At 36.7% G+C, this 23,424-nt stretch overlaps 1 protein-coding gene across 3 annotated transcripts in view; it reads left to right on the plus strand.

Moving 5' to 3' along the window:
• PLAA (phospholipase A2 activating protein) overlaps positions 1 to 23,424 on the plus strand; it is a 40,484-nt gene that overhangs the window by 13,151 nt on the left and 3,909 nt on the right. For 2 of the 3 annotated variants that reach the window (XM_044265566.1, XM_044265564.1), the window contains exons 3-12: positions 4,761 to 4,861; positions 4,952 to 5,072; positions 7,018 to 7,185; positions 7,641 to 7,776; positions 9,442 to 9,611; positions 12,923 to 13,080; positions 13,719 to 13,938; positions 16,505 to 16,576; positions 19,932 to 20,000; positions 23,272 to 23,373. In XM_044265566.1, the coding sequence (XP_044121501.1) occupies positions 4,761 to 4,861; positions 4,952 to 5,072; positions 7,018 to 7,185; positions 7,641 to 7,776; positions 9,442 to 9,611; positions 12,923 to 13,080; positions 13,719 to 13,938; positions 16,505 to 16,576; positions 19,932 to 20,000; positions 23,272 to 23,373 (1,317 nt within the window). The remainder of the gene's footprint in view (positions 1 to 4,760; positions 4,862 to 4,951; positions 5,073 to 7,017; positions 7,186 to 7,640; positions 7,777 to 9,441; positions 9,612 to 12,922; positions 13,081 to 13,718; positions 13,939 to 16,504; positions 16,577 to 19,931; positions 20,001 to 23,271; positions 23,374 to 23,424) is intronic. The other variant, XM_044265565.1, reaches the window with a different exon arrangement.

Genomic DNA, 23,424 nt, shown 5'->3' on the forward strand with positions numbered 1-23,424 from the left:
AAGGGCAAGCTACCATATCGTTTATTCAGCTTGCTCTCCCTTGTGTAGGCAGAACATATCCACCTCTCTCTCAGTGTGGGGCAAGAACCTGGGATTCCTCTTTGCCAATGTATTTCCTAGAAAAAAATTCCCATATTTTTGTCATTTTTTAACTTAACTTTTGTAGCTTCTTAAAGCTGTGATGTAGGGGCTAAATATATTAGAAAATGGCTTTATTCTGTCCTTGTATTTTATTGTTACTTTGGCTAGATGTAAAATCCTGTGTTAAAATCATTTACTCGTAGAATTTTGAAGACATTGCTTTATTTCCTTTTGTGGTGGTATGGTGGTATGGTGGTATGGTGTTAACTGAAAAGTTTGATTCTATTCTGATTTCCCATCTTCTCTGTGAGACACATTTCTGTTCCCCTTGTAAGCTTTTAGGATCGCCTCTATTTCTGATGTTACAGATTTTCACAGTGCATCTCTCTGAAAATGCCTTTCATTTGGCACCTTTGTGGGTTCATGTCCTTCACTTTTGACAATATTATTTCTTTATCCTTTCTGCACTGTCCCCTGTTATCTCTTTCTGCAATCCCTATCATTGGATATTGAACATTCTGAAATTATTTTCTGACTTTTTAAGCTTTCCTTGTCCATTTTTTGTGTCTTTGTCTTTTTCGTCTAATTTTCCAGAGAGACTTTTTTTCTACTGCCGTTTAGTTTTGGTTTGGGTTTTGGGCCTTTTACTTTTAGCTTTTATTTTTCTTGTTCTGTCACTAATTTTTCTTATATAATATTCTACCTATTTGCAAATATTATAGTATTTGCTCTAGTATAGTATACTATACTGTGTAATATACTATGTATATATAGTATATATATAAATAAATAGTATTTATTTATATAGTATTTAAATAGTATTTATTTATATAGTATTATATATATTATATATAGTATTTACATATTTTATAAATTATATAAATATATATTTATATATTATCTATAAATAGTATTTAATATATAATATATAAATAGCATTTATATATTAATAAATATATAGTATATAAAAACTATATATGTACTATATATACATAGTATATTACACAGTATAGTATGCTATACTATAGTGTGTGTGTGTGTGTTTTAAAGGTTTATTTATTTATTAGAGAGTGCAGGGGAGGAGGGAGTGGCAAAGGGAAGAGAGAGTCTTAAGCAGACTCCACACTGAGTGCAGGGCTTGACCTCATGACCCTGAGATCACGACCTGAGGGTTGGATGCTTTAACTAACTGCTTTACCTAGGCACCCACTTTTTTTTTTCCCTCTGCTTCCTGAAGTTGGATTTGTCTCTTCTGGATTGCCTAGCCCTTCCTCCCTTATTTTTGTGTTTCTTTGGATTTTTCTGTTTCATGTTGGACACTTTGATTAAATGATTGTTGATACTAAATTGGCTGCTCATATTCAAGAATAAAGTATAAAGAAATAGACAGAAAACTTTTTAGCTTGTGTAGATAGAGCTTGGTAATTGGTGAGCTTCATTAGAATGCAAACTGGTGGCTGTCTATCCTTTTAGATGGGACACCCTCTCACATGTCGTTATCTGAAGTTCTTTAGCATTTCTCATTCTCCTAGAGCAGAATTCTCCCGTCTATTGCCTGGGTGGCAGGGAATATATGCATGGCTGCTGGTACAGTGAGAGAAGGGGATATAGATTTTCCACTTATTTCCCTTGTGTTTCATGGGGCTTTCTTTTTTTTTTTTTAAGATTTTATTTATTTGACAGAGATCACAAGTAGTTCAGAGAGGCAGGCCGAGGTTGGGGGTATGGGGGGAGCAGACTCCCTGCAGAGCAGAGCGCCTGGTACGGGGCTTGCTCCCAAGACCCTGAGATCATTACCTAAGCCAAAGGCAGATGCTTAACCCATTGAGCCACCCAGGCACCCCTCCATGGGGCTTCTTATTCCAGACCTTTATTTTGTCCAGCTGCCTGAATATGCAAACTGTGCTTCAGTTCCTCCAGAAAATAAACCTCCAGTTTCCTGCAGTGGGTGAGGATGTGCTTTCCTAACACAGAAGGTTGAAAGGAGAGATCTAGCATTTCAAGTCCTCTGCCTAGCCCCACTCTCCATCAAACCTAGTAGCTGGCTACGGAGTCTCATGAGAGTTTCCTGCCCTCCCCCCCAGGGAACTAATTTCTAATCTCTCTTTGTGGGTATTTAAATTATAATCTCCTCCATTTTCCTAAATCAGTTATGTTATTTTCTGTTTTCTTTCTCCTTATAGATTAATGCCATTGGTAGCTTTACTATGAAGAATCTGTCAATTTTTTTGAAAGATTTATTTATTTATTTGAGAGACAGAGTGAACAAGCAAGCAAGTGGAAAGACTGGGGAGTGGGGCAGAGAGAGAGAATCTCCAGCAAACTCCCCACTGAGCACAGAACCTGACACAGGACTTAGCCCTAGGAACCTGAAGTCATGGCTTGAGCCAAAATTGAGTCAGATGCTCAACTGACTGAACCACCCAGGCACCCCAACACTCTGCCTTTTTTTTTTTTTTTTTAAAGATTTTATTTATCTACTTGACATACAGAGATCACAAGTAGGCAGAGAGGCAGGCAGAGAGAGGAGGAATCAGGCTCCCTGCTGAGCAGAGAGCCCGATTCCAGGCTCGATCCCAGGACACTGGGATCATGACCTGGGCCGAAGGCAGAGGCTTTAACCCACTGAGCCACCCAGGTGCCCCAACAGTCTGCCATTTTTAAGCAAAATTCTATTTTTTTGTTTCTGGTTTTTTGTTTTTTTTTTTAATTTTTTTTTTAAAGATTTTATTTATTTATCAGAGAGAGAGAGGGAGAGAGCAAGCACAGGCAGACAGAATGGCAGGCAGAGGCAGAGGGAGAAGCAGGCTCCCTGCTGAGCAAGGAGCCAGATGTGGGACTCGATCCCAGGACGCTGGGATCATGACCTGAGCCGAAGGCAGCTGCTTAACCAACTGAGCCACCCAGGCGTCCCATGTTTCTGGTTTTTTTTTAGATAATTTTTCACATGTTTAATTTTTAGCTTATATAATTTTATATTAAGATAATAAGATTTAGGGGCATCTGGGTGGCTCATTGGGTTAAGCCTCTGCCTTCAGCTCAGGTCATGATCTCAGGGTCCTGGGATTGAGCCCTGCATCGGGCTCTCTGCTCAACGGGGAGCCTACTTCCCTCTCTCGCTCTCTCCCTGCCTCTCTGCCTACTTGTGATCTCTGTCTGTCAAATAAATAAATAAAATCTTTTTTAAAAAAAAGAGGACACCTGGGTGGCTCAGTTGGTAAAGCAACTGCCTTCGGCTCAGGTCACGATCCCGGAGTCCTGGGATCAAGTTCCACATTGGGCTCCCAGCTCCAAGAGGAGTCTGCTTCTCCCTCTGACTTCCCCTATCATGCTCTCTCTCTCAAATAAGTAAATAAAATCTTAAAAAAAAAAAAAAAGATTAAAAAAAAAGATAATAAGATTTAATTACCTCGGGGCACCTGGGTGGCTCAGTGGGTCAAAGCCTCTGCCTTCAGCTCAGGTCATGATCCCAGAGTCGTGGGATCGAGCCCCATATCGGGCTCTCTGCTCAGCAGGGAGCCTGCTTCCTCCTCTCTCTCTCTGCCTGCCTCTCTGCCTGGTTGTGATCTCTGTCAAATAAATAAATAAAATCTTAAAAAAAACGATTTAGGGACGCCTGGGTGGCTCAGTTGGTTAAGCGGCTGCCTTCAGCTCAGGTCATGATCCCGGCGTCCTGGGATCGAGTCCCACATCGGGCTCCTTGCTCAGCAGGGAACCTGCTTCTCTCTGGGTCTCTTCCTGCCACTCTGTCTGCATGTGCTCGCTCACTCTCTCTGACAAATAAATAAATAAAATCTTTAAAAAATAAAAAATAAATTTAAAAAAAGGATTTAATTACCTCGTCCGTTGCTGTTGAATATTTAGCTGGGCTCCAGTGTTTGGGGTTTTTTGGTCATTTTATTTATTTATTTTTTAGGATTTTATTTATTTATTTGACAGAGGGAGAGATCACAAGTAGGCAGAGAGGCAGGCAGAGTGGGGGGGAGGCAGGCTCCCTGCTGAGCAAGAAGTCCAATGTGGGGCTCGATCCCAGGACCCTGAGATCGTGACCTGAGCCGAAGGCAGAGGCTTAACCCACTGAGCCCCATTTGTCATTTTAATTAAATATTTTTATAAGCAGCATTTCAAAATCATTTGCATTATCTTTCTATATAGTTTTTTTTTTTTTTTTTAACCAGAAGGGATTGTGCAGCCCATTTGATCCTGCTCCCTCAATTTGCAGATGAGAAATTGGAGGTTATTCCTTGGTTGGACAGTCCATTCATAGCACAGGCAGGACTTGCACCCAGACATTCCAGCCCAGAGTCTGCTCTTGATCATTGCACTCTTCTGCATCTCCATTGAGTTAAGCCTTAACTGGCCGAGTTACTGTCCGTTCAGAAAGTGTTTTTAAAATTGCAGTGCTTTTGGGATGCATGGGTGGCAAAGTCAGGTACACGTCTGACTCTTGATTTAGGCTTAGGTCATGATCTTCAGGGTCATGAAATCGAGCCTGAGTTGGGCTCCATGCTCAGTGTGGTCTACCTGAGATTCTCTCTCTCTTGCTCTCTTCCTCTCTCTCTGTCAAATAAATGTTTTTTTAAAAATTAAAAAAACAAAATTGCAATGCTTTAATAGCTAACAAGGTTGAACATTTTTCTATACGACATTGTATTAACTAATACCTTTTTCCCCTTTAGTTTGTAGTCTTTCATCTGGAAAATTTGGGACATTACTTAGTGGCTCATGGGACACCACTGCTAAAGTCTGGCTGAATGACAAGTGCATGATGACCTTACAGGTACTGTAGTAGTTCTGTGTGAATGTTCTACATAATAATTAAATGTGATGACTTTGTGTCAACTCAAGTTAATTCCCATTTCACTCACAGGGTCATACAGCTGCAGTATGGGCAGTAAAGATCTTACCTGAGCAGGGCTTAATGTTAACTGGATCAGCAGACAAGACTATTAAATTGTGGAAAGCTGGAAGGTGTGAGAGGACTTTTTCAGGTAAGATCAGAGTAGACAACATTTATAGTCTCATCACTTCATATTCACTCCATTGGTGTATCCTCAAAAGCTTAGAAGCAACATTTGAAAAACACCAGTGTATCTGAACCATTTAATTTGGGTAGATGTAACTTTTCTGACAACTAATACTTAAAATCTTTTAAAAGAAAATGAAACCTCTCCTAAAATAACTAGATGTGGACTAATAAATGGCTCTTAATGAGCTTGTAATATGGTATGCAGTTTGTTTTTGGTTTAACAAGTTCAGAGTGAAACTTTCAAGCGTAAGCCTTATTGATGGTGTGTCACTACTGTTAATTTCATATATACAGGAAGACATCATTAGTGCTCTTGTGAATATTGAAGTACATTATTTAGTAATAACAAATTTGGGGCTTATATTAGGATTTTAGATCAGTAGTCTTTTTGAACCTTACCTATTAAATAACTCCTGCACTGAGACATCTGCTGACTGTCACTGGTATTGCTGATTTATTTGTGGAACACTTAAAATTTTGGTATGAATTTTTTTGTTGTTTTTCTTCCTTTATTTTCTTCGAATTTGATCACTAGTCTGGATAATACTTCAAGAAGTCCTTTGTGCAGATAAAACTATTTGTAGATAGGCAAGTTATAATTAAGCATCACTGTGTTCCTGCTTCCATACACACATGTTATCAAGTTGTTACTAATCTTCAATAGCTAATCTAAAGCAGCAAATACTGAACCTGAAAAATTTTTTTGATTCCTGATCTCCTTTATTAGATCATAAGCTTCAGAAAATGTTCTGTCCTTAAAAAAAAGAAAGTAGGAGCGCCTGGGTGGCTCAGAGCGTTAAGCTTCTGCCTTCAGCTCAGGTCATGATCTCAGGGTCTTGGGATTGAGCCCCACTTCAGGCTCTCTGCTCAGTAGGGAGCCTGCTTCCCCTTCTCTCTCTGCCTGCCTCTCTGTCTCCTTGGATCTCTCTCTGTCAAATAAATAAATAAAGTCTTAAAAAAAAAAGTAATATCTTCTGCATTGCCTCAGTTAATATTGAAAGAAATTGAGTTTTATGAAGTTTATAAAAGGATTTTAAATTTTTTAATTAATGGAATATATGTATTTCTAGTTATATAATTAAGAATAATGTTTATTCTACAAAATCTTGTCTTATAAAAAATTGGTTATTATTTCTTATTGTATCATTTTAATGGTTGTATTTGTATATGTTATGAAATGTTTCTGCTGATAAAGCAGTGATGTTTGGTTTTATATTTGTGTTTTGGTCAAATCAGGGAAGAAGTTATGATTTGTGTTTCAAAGGAAGTGGGATTATAAGGCAGGAAACTTTAATTCCTGTTTTAGCTTTTCCACTAGTTGTTGTATGGTTTCAGATAACTCAATCTCTCTTAATCTATTCTTCATACTTTAATAAAGATTACTTTTCTACAGTGGTTTTTATTTCAAATTCTTAAATAATTAAAATCTTTTTTATAATTGAATTTTTCTTAATTTTCATTAGTACCCTTCATTACTGCCTCATTAGTGCCTTATAAATATTAATTTAAGTATTATGTTTTGAGAAATTTAGGGGCTATTACTCTTTTTCATGTTTGAATGTTTTATATGTTATGAATTAACTCTTGTTATTGAAGACGAAAAGTTGAAAACGAATTGTCAGGTCAAAATGAATTGTTGAGGTCAGAATCTTATTTCTGGAGAGCTTTAGGAAATAATTTGGAGAAGATAAGGTAAATGTAAAATAACTTCCAAAGGTAATAAGAAATACTACCAAACCTAAAATAAAATTTTGGTTACCAGTCTTTTCTATAGAAAAAAATTAATTTCTCTGCTTTGAAAATCAGTTATTACTACCCACTTTCATGTTTTATAATGGTAATTAATACAGAGATCCATCAATGAAATCATCCATCTTATTGGTTTATATTATTCTTCTTTCATACAGGGCATGAAGACTGTGTAAGAGGTTTAGCAATTTTGAGTGAAACAGAATTTCTTTCCTGTGCAAATGATGCTAGTATTAGAAGGTGGCAGATCACTGGCGAGTGTCTTGAAGTATATTATGGACATACCAATTATATTTATAGCATATCTGTCTTCCCAAATTGTAAAGGTAAGATTAGCATGTATTAAAATTTTTAAATTTTATATCAATCACTGTATCATTCCATTCTTGAGGTGGGGGTAGGAGTGCTAATTATCAGTTTGTTAACTGTGATTTGAGTAATTTGGCAGCTTTATCTCATTAAGGATCTTCTGGTAAAGGAGAAGGTTGTGTGATCATCTTTATATTCATATTTGATGGTTATGTCAAAAAGTTTTGGGTATTTCAGGAAAGACTATAATTTATTGGTGCTAAGTGTACAGTATGTAAGATATGAAATACAGAAAATATGATTTTTTAGGTTGTATATGGTATAAGTGAGAAATACATAAAATGTAAAACTAATTTTAAAATAGTTCAGGGTTTAAAAAAAAATCCTTATGCCTACCTGGGAAGGTGATATGTAATACATGTATTTAATTTTATTTATTCAAACTGATTATTCCTATATTCATTAATTTTAGATTTTGTAACAACGGCAGAAGACAGATCGCTGAGAATCTGGAAACATGGGGAATGTGCTCAAACAATCCGACTTCCAGCTCAATCTATTTGGTGCTGCTGTGTTCTAGACAATGGTGACATTGTGGTTGGTGCGAGGTATTTATATTCTAGTCAGTCAATAAATATCATGTGTCTAGGTCTTTGGTATTGTGTAGAGATGACCCATAAGGAAACATCAAGGGAATCGGGAGACCATGTGTATATTTCTGGAGTGAAAAAACAGTACTAAACATGACAACTTTTACATTAATGAAACATGATAATTACACTGGTATTGTACTGCAGGTTGTACAGTCAAAACTTTGAATGCAAAGAAATTGGAGAAGATCGAGATTAGTGTGGGAAAACTTTCTGAAGAAGGAGAAGTTTGAGTTGAAAATTGAAGGATAATGAGTAAGAAGGGAAATGATAATTTCTAGCAAAGCAAATGTTATAAATAAAGATGTGGCATGGACGCGAGAGGGATATGTGTGAGAAATGAAGGAAAACTGTAGAGGACTCATGCTGGGGAATAGTGAGGAATACTGGTAAGGTGGTAAGACATTAAAGCGGGGCATAACTGTGGGAAACCTTGAATGCCAGGCCTTTTTTAGATTCTGTGCTTGAGATAAAGGGTTCTAGCTTTTAAAGAAGTGACATAATTAAAGCATAACTTGCAATTGATTACATAATAGGTTGGCTATAAGTAGTGGTGACAGTGAGCAGGGAAAGCAATTTAGAAAGCAGTTACAGTGTGCCTGTGCCATTATGAAATGTTATCCCCACAGTGCTAATAGATAAGAGGCCAAAATATGAAATGTTACAGAGGAAGGATGATCAAAAGAAGGGTGAAAGAAAAGCATAAAGCTTCTAATCTTTGGTGATTGCATTAATAAAATTGGGGAAGTGGGAGAATTGGTTTGGTACAGAAGGTGAGGCCCTCAGTTTTAGACTTCTGGGGTCTGAGTGGGATGAGTCACACTTAACGCCGGTGAATCTGGCATGGAAGGCAGAGATAAAAAGAAAGCAACAGCCATAAGGGATGGAGGGCCTAATAAAGGAGGTGATTTACTTTTTGTCTGGGTCAAGTGCAAATTTGTTGGTTTCTTTATTTTCTTCCCTAAGCATATTTAAGGTTGAAGTAAACAAACTGAAAGGGTGAAGTTCCTTTAGTGGAAGGTTAAGTAAGAAACCAAGTTCTCTTTAGAATTGGGCAGGATTAGTGCATTTGAAAGTAGCTAACTTGCCTTTCCTACCCAAAACTAGAGGTTGGGGTTACCATCAAGTCCAATGCAAGACTGGGATTACATTGCTAGTTAATCGGAATAAAGACAGACTCCATGTTTCCTGAATGGACAGATAATGAGCATCTGCTGTTTTTAAGCTTTATGTTGTGTATTTGAGTCCTTTGTAAAGTAAACAAACTTACTGCCCTTCTTTATCCTCTCCTATGTAATAGTGACTTGAAGTCTGTGTTATGCCTCTAGATTTTTATGATGGTAAATACTTACTTGGAATTCAAAATTGTGTCGAATATATATTTCTCTGTCTTTTGCCAGTGACTTTTCCCTTAAATTATCTTTTTCCTACCCTAAACATGGCTTTAGAAAGCAACAGAGGATAGTGTGTAAACCAGTATAGTGCTCTCCTCAGCCATAAATACATAGTAACGTTTCTCATATTCACAAATACAGATTATTTTTGCTTTGAGTCATTCAGGTGTGATAATGTTCATGCACTATAGCATAAGTGACTTCAAATCAGTTTTTTTTTTCTTTATAGTGATGGTATTATTAGAGTGTTTACAGAATCAGAGGATCGGACAGCAAGTGCTGAGGAAATCAAGGCTTTTGAAAAAGAACTCTCTCAGGCAACCATTGATTCCAAAACTGGTGATTTAGGGGACATTAATGCTGAGCAGCTTCCTGGGAGGGAACATCTGAATGAACCTGGTAAATATTTCAGTGTATATATGTTTGCCATTTGGAATAATTAGAATGAGAAGGAAAAAGAGGTTGATTTGCTGGTAATTAAGTGTTGTTCCCATTGCCAGACAGGGATTTTTTTAGAATTTGTACTGTTATACTTAACCATTGTGAGAAACCATGTTCTTGCCTCTGTCTCACAGTTTTAAAGACTTTGAGCTAAACTGCTCATAAAAAGGAGTCTTGTTTTTGTTTTAAATAAATCTCCTAATACTTAGCTCATATACAGTAGGTACTCAGAAGTCACTCATCTAATACCTTTTGGTTGATTGGATTCTCTGAGAGAGGTAGTATAGACTAAAATTAAAAATGAGTTCAAATAAAGCAATGTCTGCGTAACAAGTTGGGGGTAATTTGAGCTTAAATCAGAGGACAGTGGTTTTTCAAATGAAATCTAGATATATGCCTGATCCGTAATAGCAGTTCTCAGAACTTCATCCACAGACCCTTAGGAATTCTGAGACTCTTTCAGGATATCCACAAAGTCAAACTAATTTTATAACACTAAGCTGTTATTTGACTTTTCTACTGTGTTAACATTTGCACTTAAGGTTCAAAAGCAATGGTGGATTTAAAAAAAAAAAAAAAGCCATTTGCCCATAATAATGTTCTTAAAAAAGCATTAAAAATTAATTTTACTACAACCCATTAGTCATATCTTTGTTAATATTCTAGTTGACAAAATGGAAAGTACAGATAAAGTACTTTAAAGTACCATGGTGTTTCAAGGATAAGTATTTGTGCATTTCTTTGAGTTGCAGACTGAACTTTTTCATAGAATGCCATATTTATTTCAAAGAACAACTAACCAAGGTTAAGTTTGGGGTATTCTTTTTTTTTAAAAAGAACAAAGTGATCACGTCACTTTAAGGAAAATACTAACAGTATTTATTGCTAAAGATACAATTTAAAACTCTCAAGTGAAAATTGAAATTTTGGAAAAAGTATCTGCTACCAGGAGTTGTTAAGGTAGACCAGTGGATTTTAATGTTTAATAGAGCATAAAAAAATGCATTGGTATGGTTTCAGATTCTAATGTATAACCTTTAAAAACCTACTACTTGTAGAATATTCACATTTTTCTGAAAAGGCTTTTAAACTAGTCATTTCTCTCTCGATTATATTATCTGCATGAGGTTGGATTTTCTTTTTTTACTTCAACAAAACGACAGATTGCAACAGATTGAATGGAGAGGCAGGTATGATAATCCAGCTATCTACTATTAAGACAGTAAAAAGATTTATAAATATATAAAACCATGCCAGTCTTCTCAGTAAACTTCTAAAACTATTCTTATTTTTCATTAAAATATTAAAATACTGTTTATTCAATATGTAATATATCTACTGTTTTCCATTAAGTAAACATATTTTACTTTTTATTTTTAATTTTAAATCCAGTAAGTCAGTTGATAAAACCCACATTAATAAAAGTTCTTCAGAAGTCTGAAGAACTTTTATGACTATAAAGAGATCTTGAAATCCAGAGTTTGAGAACTGATCCATTATGCTGTCATGTTTTTAATATTCCTACAATTCTTTACAAAATGTAGTCTCTTTGTCAGTACACACACACACAGAGTAAATATTTACTAAATACCCACTGTGTTCCAGGCATTGTTCTAAACTCTGGGAAATAGGAATAAAAATCTCTGTTCTCATAAATTTATGTTCTGCAAGAGACAGATAATTAAAAAGTAAATAAGTAATGATATAAATATGTCAGATAGGGATAAGTACCCTGGGAAACAAAGCAGGAGTTGGGGTGTTTTATAATTTTAAATACAATGCTCAGGAAATATATATTATTTAGGATAACATTAGTTGCTGTAACAGATAAACTCTAAAATCTCAGAGACTTAATACAAAGAAAAGTTTCTTGGTTGCACAGTAAAAGCTCAGTTGATGGCAAAGTATACTGAGCATGTTTGTGGAGCAGTTTTGCTCCTTGTGGCCGTTCAGGGACCCAGGCTGATAGAAACCACCATCTTCAACATGTAGCTCCCAAGGTCCTCTTGTGTAGAGACTTTCAGCCATCAGATGGAATAAAAGAGGAGGGTAGAGGATGATGGAGTGTAGGCCTAGAACTGGCTCACATCTCACCCACTCAGATTCCCCTGACCACTTCTCATGTGTGGCATCTAGGAAGTACACCTTGCTAAAGCTGCAGTTCTACTATGGAATACAAATGTGAATCTCTGGAGGACAGATGGCTGTCTCTGCCACTGAATGTTTTGCTGAGAATGTGACATTCAAGTCCTTAAGGAGGCAAGGGAGCAGATCTTGCCAGCACTGTCTGAAGAGTGTCATGGGCAGAATTAAAAGCCAGCGTAAAGACTCCATGGCTGAAGTCGGGAGATAAGTGGAGGGGAGGAGTAGTGGAAGGTGAAGTCAGAGTGGATGAATGTTTGGCCTTGTACCTCATTCCAAGGACTTAGGCCTTAACTGAGAGAGATGGGAAGCCATTGAAGGGCCTCCAGCAGAAGAGTGACAGAAGTGCTTTCAACTTTTGAAAGAAATTTTGTGGCTGCTGGGTTGAATATACACTTCAGGGAGCCCCAGGGCAAGAGTAAGAGGCCATTAAAGCAGTCCAAGTGAGAAATGCTGGTGGCTTGTACTGTTGGGTAGCAATGGAGATGGTGAGAAGAGATAGTTTTCTAGATCTTTTTTTTTTTATTATAATTGACAGAGACAGTGAGAGAGGAAACACAAGCAGGGGTAGTGGAAGAGGGAGAGGCAGGCTTCCTGCCAAGCAAGGAGCACAGTGTGGGGCTCAGTCCCAGGACCCTGGGATCATGACCTGAGTCAAAGGCAGATGCTTAACGACTGAGCCACCCAGGTGCCCCCAAATCTTTTTTAAAGATAGAACTAACAGAATTTGCTGAAGGATTGGCTGTGGCGTTCAGAGAAAGAGGAATCAAACTCTTTTGTACGTTTTGGCCTGAACAACTAGAAGAATGGAGAGTCATTTACTAAAGTTAGTGTTGTCAGAAGATACTCAGTAATAAAACTTGTTTTATTTTAGTGGGCTGGCTTCTTTCTAGTAGAGACATACATTTTTAACCTTCCTCTGTTTATACAGGTTCCTTTTAACCATTATTTTCTTTTGGGCTACTTTCCAGTAGAGTAACATTTTAAAATCTTTTAATAAAAATTTCATTAAACCAAATACATATTGTTTTATGTATAATTTTTAAAGTTAAAATATTTTTTTATCTAAATGGCTTTGAATTTTACTCTGCTATTCTACCTTTGATTCTTAAATGTTTTATTTTAAGGTACTAGAGAAGGACAGACTCGTCTAATCAGAGATGGGGAGAAAGTTGAAGCTTATCAGTGGAGTGTTAGTGAAGGGAGGTGGCTAAAAATCGGTGATGTTGTTGGCTCATCTGGTGCTAATCAGCAAACATCTGGAAAAGTCTTATATGAAGGGAAAGTATGTCAACTTCTACTTTCTAATAACCATTATCGTAAAGCATTAGACAAACATCTTCTGTTCCCTTTAACCCATGCTGATAAAATTTTCTTTGGTGTTTGAGATTTAAAAATTCATTTCTATGGAGAAGATTTCCTATTTTCCCTGCCTTGAAATTGACTTTTTAAAAAGCTCTTTCCATGTAGGGAAGCTGCATTTGATTGATTAGCCAGTGTTTGTCTTTGGGTGTTTACCATGCGTAAACTGTTCCCTACCATTTTGAATTAGGAGCTTGTGTGCCACCTTTCACCTAATGCTTTGTGCCTCGCTAAATTTAACTTGACAAAATATGAAGGACCCTGCAGGGCAGTGCTTTTAATGTCAGCATGTTTTGTGCCTGGAGCATGGTAACAGCTAATACTTTTGGCCTTCCAATCAACCAATTAGAAACCCTCCTTTGGCCTTAGAGTTAATGTGTAGTTGTAATACATCCCCTGCCCCACCCCTACTGAAATGCTAATCTTGTAGCACGTTGCACTCTGGCGAAAGTGTGTTATAATTATTTTTAAAAGGATATATAATGTCTGTGATATATATGTCTTTTAAGTGAACAGATAATGTTAGTAATCATTTATCTTCTTTTTGTATTCCTATTGAAGGAATTTGATTATGTTTTCTCAATTGATGTCAATGAAGGTGGACCATCATATAAACTTCCATATAACGTCAGTGATGATCCCTGGTTAACTGCATACAACTTCTTACAGAAGAATGATTTGAATCCCATGTTTTTGGATCAAGTGGCTAAATTTATTATTGATAACACAAAAGGTCAAATGTTAGGACTTGGGAATACCAGTTTTTCAGATCCTTTTACAGGTAAGTTAGGAAAGTTCTGTACGTTCATAAATGTTGGTTGATTTTTTTTTTTCATTTCGCTTTTGATGTGTTTAAACATCCATTATGATTACCTGTTTAAATAAAAACCAAGATCCAGGATCTGTAGCAGGTTTTTACTTTAAATTCATATTTTTAAACCTCAAATTATATAGTAATTCTATATTTATAGAAATAATTGTATGTTGTTCCTTTTTCTTTTTAGATTTTATTTATATATTTGACAGAGAGAGAGATCACAAGTTGGCAGAGAGGCAGGCAGAGAAAGGGGTAAGCAGGCTCCCTGCTGAGCAGAGAGCTTGATGTGGGGCTCAATCCCAGGACCCTGAGATCATGACCTGAGCCAAAGGCAGAGGCTTTAACCCACTGAGCCACCCAGATGCCCCATGTTGTTCCTTTTCAAGATTTTTTTTATTCATTTATTTTAGAGACAGAGACCATGCGGATGAGGTGGAGGTGGGTGATAGAGGGGCAAAAAGAGACGGAGAGAATCTCTTTTTTTTTCTGAGAGGAAGAGAATCTCAAGCAGACTCCATGCTGAGCACGGAGCCAGACATGGGGCTTAGTCTCATAACCCTGAGATCATGTCCCAAGCTGAAATCAAGAGTTGAACGCATAACTGACTGAACCACCCAGGCATCACTTTTCCCTTTCAAAAATACAGCCACACTGTAAACTAAATAAAACTATGAAAATTTAATTTAGTCATATGAAATGAAAAGAAACTCAGATGTTCCTTTATATAGTTACTCCTTTTAAAAATACATGTTTTGGTGAATTTTAGTAAGTAAATTCTTTTCACGTGAGGCTAAATTGGTTAGTTGGGCATCAAATCTAGGATTGAACTATGGGAAGTTTTAGTTTTCATGGGATTTATGTTCCACATAATGACTTCTAAGTCAGTTTATAACATAGTGTACAGTATCTAAAATATTATAAATGGGGACCTGAGGGGAGGCAGGGAAGGGCAAGAAAAACAAATGTTGTAAATGACATTAGGCTCTTATACCAGTCTGTAGATTATAATCCTAGTGGTATTAGTCTGGCTCTTTTTTCCCAGGAAATGGACCCTGAGTTTTGGGTCCTGGGAACTGAGGCTATGGTACAGAAGGAAATAAAATTCTTCCTTTTTTCTTAGGTACAGGGCCAGCTCTCAGTAAAATTCTGAAATTAGTACTTTATTGTTAGTATTTTCCTGTTGTCATTTCTATGTGCTAGTCCTCCTCCTTGTTTTACAAGGCTTCCGTATCCCTTTCTGTCTTCTTCCCTCACTGATACTTCACACTCCTAAGTTATCTCTTCTTTCTCTATTTCAAAATTCCATTGCCCATTCACCTAATAAAGGTAATGTCACCTGCATGTTGACTTAAACAGAATTATCAGACTGACTCACTACTGAATATAAATGGTGTAACCCCTCCTAATAGTTGCACTTGACAAAAAAAAAAAAAAAACTGTTTATGGGGCCTGGGTGGTTCAGTGGGTAAAGCCTCTGCCTTCGGCTCAGGTCATGATCTCAGGGTCCTGGGATCGAGCCCCACATTGGGAATCTCTGCTGAGCAGGGAGCCTGCTCCCCTGCCAACTCCCGGCACCTGCCTCACTGCCTACTTGTGTTCTCTGTCTGACAAATAAAATCTTAAAAAAAAACAAAACAAAACTGTGTTTATTATCTGGGTATTTTGTTGGTGGGATTTCAGGCCACAGCACAAAAGAGTGAACACATGATTATAGTCTTGTGTCAGCTATTTTGTGGAGTGGAAGATGGATACTAGAACAGCTGGCTCCGTCTGGAAATCTTAACTCTGGCTTTCTTTGGTCTACCGAACCTCTAACTTTATAAGCATCCTTTTATATATATCTTTTACATATATATCTTTTGCATCCTTTTATATATATCTTTCCTATTGTAGACACCTCTGATTATTTCCCCAGAGGTGCTAACAAAACATATAGTCACACACAACTGCACATTTGTGTAAGTATAAACGGAAATCTCTTCCCTTTGTGGCACCATCGCCTTCGTGTAATTCTCTTCTCCAGTGGGTTGTAAGCTTCAATGGATACAAGCAATCTTGTTCCCTGCTGGATCCCCAGCACTATTTGACACATGAGTTAATGAACTCAGGGGTTCTCTAAAAGATTAACATTTGATGCCTGTGGTTTTGATAGCAACAGCAACAGCAGGAATTCTAGTGAATTTGTATAGGAACAGGAACTGATTATATGTGTATATTATCTAGGTCAGAGACCACCTGTGACTTCTCCTTTTAAATTTGAATTTTTAGTTATTTTAATATTTAAGGGCAGTGGCTAACACCTATTAAAGTAATAAAGTTAAGAAATCAAACTTGGGGAATCACTGAAATTTTAGTTTCTAAGTAGTCTTTCCTACTATAAGAACTGCTGACTGATTTCTGTTACTGTATCATGTGACAGCTTTGCTCTTCTGTTTTTCCTCCAAGCTTAGTCTTCTAATGTAAGCGTTGTGCGGTTTATGAAATTCAAAATTTTGGCATACTTCAGCTTTTCCTTTGTTTGCATGCATAGGTGGTGGTCGGTATGTTCCGGGGTCTTCATCAGGATCTTCTAACACACTGCCTGCAGCAGATCCTTTTACAGGTGGGACGTGGTTTTGATAAATGTATCTTTCTTCATTTAATGTATAGCATTTTGCATTATATAGATTTACATTTTGGAGACATCATTAATAATAATTCCCTTATCTATATTCCAATTTTGGTGGATCTCCTTTTCTTTAATTTCTAATTTTGCTTTTTCCTGGAGTATTTTGTAGTTTTTCTCATGACTTTTAAATAGCGTATTATTAGAACTCATCATTTTCTCCAGTGGTCCTTCCTGAAAGGAGAGCAAGAGTCATGAAGGGCATAATTTTTAGAGTCAGACAGACCTTGGTTCAAAATCTGGCTCTACCACTTACTTGCTATGAGAAGTTGGCAAGTTGCTTAACCTTTCTGAGCCTATTTTTTTTATCTGTGAAATTAGATAATAGGGGAACCCACCAACCAAGACACAGCATGAGTGGTATTACTGGCGAGATTCTACTGATCACAAGCAAAGAAGGAGCCATGTGAGTCCCTGATACTGGATGAAGCTGTGCATTCAAGAAGTCTGTTCAGGCATATTGTGCCTTAGCTTGGAAGAACACAGTCCACCCAGGATTATTTCTTCTAGTCTATGTTATTAATGGCCTTCATGAAGCCCTGGAAGTGTTGGTGTATCACTTCACAATGACTTTATTTACCAAGGTATGCATGCCTCGGCATCAACACTACTGGGAAAAAATTGCCAAGCTGGGACTTGAATGCAGCTGAAGAAGTCTCTGTTTTCAGAGTAGTTTTTGTCATATTTTATGATGCTGTTGTTGGATCATCAGCCAGAGTTCCTCGACAACATACCCAGTTTGGGAAGAGATTCTTGGCACTTAGAGTATCCACTGGCCTTGCCAACATTGATTTCTGTCTAAACCATAAATTGGACCAACACACAACCTTTGGTCACTACCATGAAGTTGTGAATCACTCTCAGTGAGCTTCTTCTCTCCTGTGAATGAATTGGTGGCCCAGATGCCTTTAGCTGCACCCTGTGCATTGGTAACCAGTATGCTATAGTCACCGTCTATCAAGATCTAGCTAAATGTTGTGATGGCACAGTGGTTATTAAGGAAACCGTTGATGACATAATGCAATTCAAAAAGATATTAAGGATCTGATTAGTAGATAAAGTGATGACTTATTCAAGACATAGTGATGCCCTGAAACTTAGAACAACGTAGTTCTCAGACCTCATTAGCAGCTTTTTCTTGGAACAGAAAGAAGCTTCAAGCAATAGCAACCAAATCAAGAGAACTCCTGAGGCCATCATCACTGGAGCATGTCTCACTATTGCACAATGTCAGTAACTCAGAAGATTCAGTGATTATGAAGATATGCAAGATAGCATGCTAAACATCCAAGAGAATTGAGGAGTTACTAGGATAACTGAACTACACTATTATAAAAAATAGATAATAGTACCTACCATATTGAGATGTTAGGAAAATTAAATGGTACAGTACATGTGAAGTTTTTAGCAAAATGCCCGGACTATATTTAAGCCTTCAGTATTTTTAGTATATATTCCCCCAATTTTACCAGTTGCACTGGGACAAAGAGTTTTTCCCATTCAGCTTATAGTTTAAGGTCAGTCTTTTTTTTTTTTAAGATTTTATTTATTTGACAGAAAGAGAGAGAGATCACAATTAGGCAGAGAGATAGATTACAAGTAGGTAGAGAGAGAGAGATCACAAGTAGGCGGGGGTGGTGAGCAGAGAGCCTGATGCTGAGCTCGATCCCAGGACCCTGAGACCATGATCTGAGCCAAAGACAGAGGCTTAACCCACTGAGCCACCCAGGAGCTCCAAGGTCAATTTTAATTCTCTTTTCTCTTCCTTATTTATGTGCTTCTCAAACTTCTAATGTCAGTTAGAATCACCTGGGTTGCTTGTTTAACTCATCATTAAGGTCCTTCCCACAGAGATAATTCTGATACACTAGGTTGGTGAGGAGGTAAAAATTACTCCTGCCCTGATCTCTCACCCATGGATGTTGATTAAATGTTCTTTGTTATTTGGTTTGCCATTAGTAATTTTAAAAGCACCTTATACGTTTTTAAAGTGAATCCAATTCAGAGAACCAATAGGCTGTTACGGGTGGGCTCTAGGAATCTGCATATTGAACAGGTGACTCTCACATGGTTGAAGAACTACAGTTAGAAAAGTGTAGGATCATACTTTGCCTCATAATTAATGCCTTGGACAAGTTCTTCACCTTTCTTCTAAAATACTGTTATTAATAATGGTATCTAATTGATATTTAAATGAGCATATAAATATAAGATGCTTAGCATGAGGGGCACCTGGGTGGAACAGTCAGTTAAATAACCAGTTCTTGGTTTTAGCTCAGGTGGAGCTCTCTAGGTCAGGAGATCAAGCCCTACCTCGGGCTCCATTCTGCTTGGTTTTCACTCTCCCTTTCCCTCTGCCCTTCCCCCTGCATGTGCCCGCATGCACACACTCTCTCTTTTTCTCTCTCCTAGAAATAATAAATCTTTTTTAAAAAGATGCTTAGCATGCTACCTAGTATATTAGTAAAAACAAAAAAGCCTCTTATTCTGTGTTCTTCATTATTTTAATCTGTTTACATCTGCAGTTTTGGGGTTTTTTTCTTTTGTATTGTTTGCTTCTTCTATATGTGTTACAGCAGTTATACTAACTCCTAGATATTAAATTCAGAGGAGCTGGAAAAGTAGCTCATCTTCTTCCCATGAGGGCTGATCCAGGACTCTGAACATCTCCTAATCCTGCTGATTCTTTCTCTACACTGTTTTTTCATGTTCCTTTCTTTCCATTTTCAATGAGAATCCATAAGTAGGATCCCAAATATGAGACAGTGCTATTACCATAGCATCCCTAAATCTTATCTAGTCTCTTTTTTGCTTATGTGTTAGCTAATCCTATTTCAGTAGAATAATGTTCACATTTTTTTATTGTTTTTAATTTTTTAAGGTTTTCTTTTTATGTAATCTCTGTACCCAGTGTGGGACTTGAACTTAAAACTCTAAGATCAAGACTCTAATGCCAGCCAGGCATCCCATGTTTACATTTCATTATGGAAACCTTTTAATTTCTTCTGTCCAATCCACTGATGCTTTTTCAATTCATTACTATCTATAATTATAATGTTTAAGTCATCTAATGTTTATTTTGTAATTTGAGAATTACTTTTAAGACTAACATTTATCACCAACTATATGCCAGGTACTATTCTAAACAAATTCATAGACCATTTATTATGTGTATAAATTGCCATTCTGAACTGTGATGCATATTGAAAATAAGTTACTCTGTGTAGAGAGGACCCTTTTGAACTTTAATTTGCAGTTACCTTTGCTTACTAGATGTGTCACTGCATTTCAGGTGGTGGTCGTTATGTGCCAGGGTCTGCCAATATGGGAACTACCATGGCTGGAGTTGATCCCTTTACAGGTACACACTTGTCTACTTTTCAATTATTTTTCTTCTTCTTCTTTTTTTCTTTTTTAGATTTTTAAAATTTACTGGAACTTTTATTTAATGAAAGATTGAGAAATCTCATATCTTTTTCTTGCTAGAGAACTTTTCATATAGTAGATCAAGATCAAATTTCTTGACCTGGCTTTTAGAGTATTCTCAGAATTGTGTCATACTGCACATTAGACTCATGTAGGAAGCTTAAAAAATCCTCATCTCCAGAGATGCTCACTGAATCTATTGCTGCCCTGGTTTGGGGCCTTGGCAAGTGTAGTTTTCATAATCTTCCAGTGTGATTCTAATGTGTAGCCAGGATTAAAATCTGCTTTTCTGTCATAGGTCTGGTCTTCTCACCACCCTTACAAAACCTGAGGGTTGATTTTTTTTGTTTTTGTTTTTATTTTGCGTCTCTCCTTTGTTCATTCTTAATGTATTGAGAATGTTATTCAGGGGCGCCTGGGTGGCCCAGTTGGTTAAGCATCTGTGTTAGGCTCAGGTCATGATCCCAGGGTCCTGGGACTGAGTCCTACATCAGGCTTCTTGCTCTGCCAGGAGCCTGCTTCTCCCTCAGCCTGCCACTCTCCCTGCTTGTGCTTCCTCTCTCTCTTTCTCTCTGTCAAAATAAATAATTAAAATATTTAAAAGAAAGAGAATGTTATTTACTGTGCTCCATGTTCTGTTTAAGAGGACCCAGAAAAAAATTTGCTGTTGTGATTTAGGCCTGTGCTATCTCGTCTTCTGAGCAATTAACTTTTCTTTTTTATTCTTAGTATCTTGCCTAGAGTCTGACACATCTTACTTGTTCTTCATGGTTGAATATAGGCAGACATGCTTCCCTCTTTTTGACTGTTAATAAAATGCAGGACTAAATTTGTGGTTCACTTCTTGAAAGTTTGACACCTGTCCTGTCTTGTGTTTTCCCTACTTAGTATTTTCCACAAGAGACTAATATATGTGGAACATAATATGTTCTTGACTATCATAAAATATATACTTGCAAACCAGCCCTCTAAGAACCAACTTGGTATGTGGTGATTTTTGTAAGCTCTTTTTTCATTGCCAAACTAACCTGAGTGGTGGTATTGAAGTATAACATAATGATTAAGATTGAGGACTCTGGAGTGAGAGTGCTTAGATTCAAATCTCTGTTCCACTAATTTTTACCTATTTTGCCTTGAGCCAGTTATTCTGTTCCTGTGCCTCTGTTTTTCCCATTTGTAAAGTTGAAGTCATATCTACCTCATGGAGTTGTTAAGAGTTTACTAAAATTACGAAATGTATATAAAGCACTTTATGCAAATAAATGCTTAGTAATTGTTAGCTGTAGCTGTTATATTAGAAAAGAGTATGAAGTTAACCGTGCTTGCTGCCATTTTTCAGAAGCTAGAGTTTTTAATAGTTGAGTACATATGCTGGACTTTATATACGTTCGTCCACCTATTGTCATCTCTTACTTGGACAGATGAAGTAATGTCCTCCAGGTTGCTCTCTACATGAGCCTGTGCAGCCAATGATCATTTTACAGTCAAACTTCATTTATACTCTCATTGATTAAAACCCTTTAATGGTTTCCCACTGAATATGTTTTCTTGGCCTCCTCTCTGCCTTTTTTCTACCCAGGCATACTGGCCTGTGTCAGGTTCTTGAGTATCCCATGCTATTTTCTCAGGAGTTTGGTAGATGCTGTGCTGTTTTAGAATACTTGAGCCATTTGCTTTGTTATTTAGACCACAAATTATTGTTGGCTTTTTTCTCTGTTTTCTTTTTTTAATTAAATTTTGGAATATAGTATTTATTAAATGATATTTCCTGGGCATTCACATATGCCCTCTGCTGGATCACGTACGCTATCATAAGCTCTCATTGCACTCTGTACTTTTCCTTCTTGTTTTATCTCATTGTTTGGACGGTATTTGATTTGCATTCTCCTTACCACAACGAGACTCTAATGACTAGGACTTCAGGCAATGTCTTTTAGCTCGTCTTTGATCACACCGATAAATATTTTATGCTTTTTAAGCAATTAAAATTAATTTTGTGTATTTATCTCATAACTTAATCTTTACCTATCTTATTCCTATTTCTGATATATTCAGAAAATTTAAATGTTTTATACATATTTTTGAAAAATATCTTAGTTTTTGCATTGGGACAAAAATAAGATTTGGAATGCAGATAAAATAAAAATTAGGTTTAAATTATGCTTTAATTGACTTTAGTCACTATGTATTGTACTAAATTTTCATGCTGGGCCAGTTGTTTGTCAGACACTGCATTTTGGTCACTATAATAGGAACTTAGGAAGTAAAAATGCATAAAAGACTAGGACACTTTCCCTTTAGGAACCTACATCTTGGGAGATTTATTAAAATGATCATATGGTCTTAGTCTTTCTGTGACTGACTGACTTCACATAGCATGATGTTCTCTAGCTCCATCCGTGCCATTGGAAATGACAAGATTTCATTCTTTTATTTATGGCTGACTAATATTCCTTTGTATATATATATAGCACATGTTCCATATGATTTCACTCATAATGTGGAATTTAAGAAATTCCACAAATGAGCAAAGAAGAAAAAGAGTCAATCCAAGAAATAGACTCTTAACTGTAGAGAACAAACTGATGGTTACCAGAGGGGAGGTAGGTGTGGGTATGGGATAAACAGGTGATGGGGATTAAGGAATGTACTCATGATGAGCACCAGGTGATATATGGAAGTGATGGATAACTGTATTGTACACCTGAAACCAATATTACACTTTATGTTAACTAACTGGAATTTGAATAAAAACTTATAAAAATAAATAAATGATGGAGAAAATGACAAAACCTACTATCTCATTTGGAATAAGCAGTAAAAGTCATGAGAAGAAAGAGATCAATATGCCTTAAGATGGGAATGGAAGGTTTCATAATTGTGTATTCTTTGATCTTTTAAAACTGTTATTTAGATTGAATCTTAGAAGTATGAGGGATGTAGAGAATATGAAATGGAAAGGCTTTTGTTTTACATTTAAGCTCCCAGTCCAAAAACTAAAATTTATTATATCAACAAATATAATCCATTTATAAAATCATAAGATTTTCTTTTTTCTGAGGTTGTTTTATTGTTGTTTATTGCATGCACTGAGTAGATACATATCTCAATAATTGTGAAAACAAAGTCCTACAATTAGAAGAATTAGAAGAATCTCAGTTTTGTCTGGTCCTTATGATTTTAATCATCTTCTGTTCTGTAAATAGGGAATAGTGCCTACCGGTCAGCTGCATCTAGAACAGTGAATATTTATTTCCCTAAAAAAGAGGCTCTCACTTTTGACCAGGCAAACCCTACACAAATATTAGGTAAGTGCATTTTAATTAAATAGTTTTCTCACATATCCATAGACTCTTTGC

The sequence above is a fragment of the Neovison vison genome, chromosome 9, assembly GCF_020171115.1.
Source record: "Neovison vison isolate M4711 chromosome 9, ASM_NN_V1, whole genome shotgun sequence".
Lineage (NCBI taxonomy): Eukaryota > Metazoa > Chordata > Mammalia > Carnivora > Mustelidae > Neogale > Neogale vison.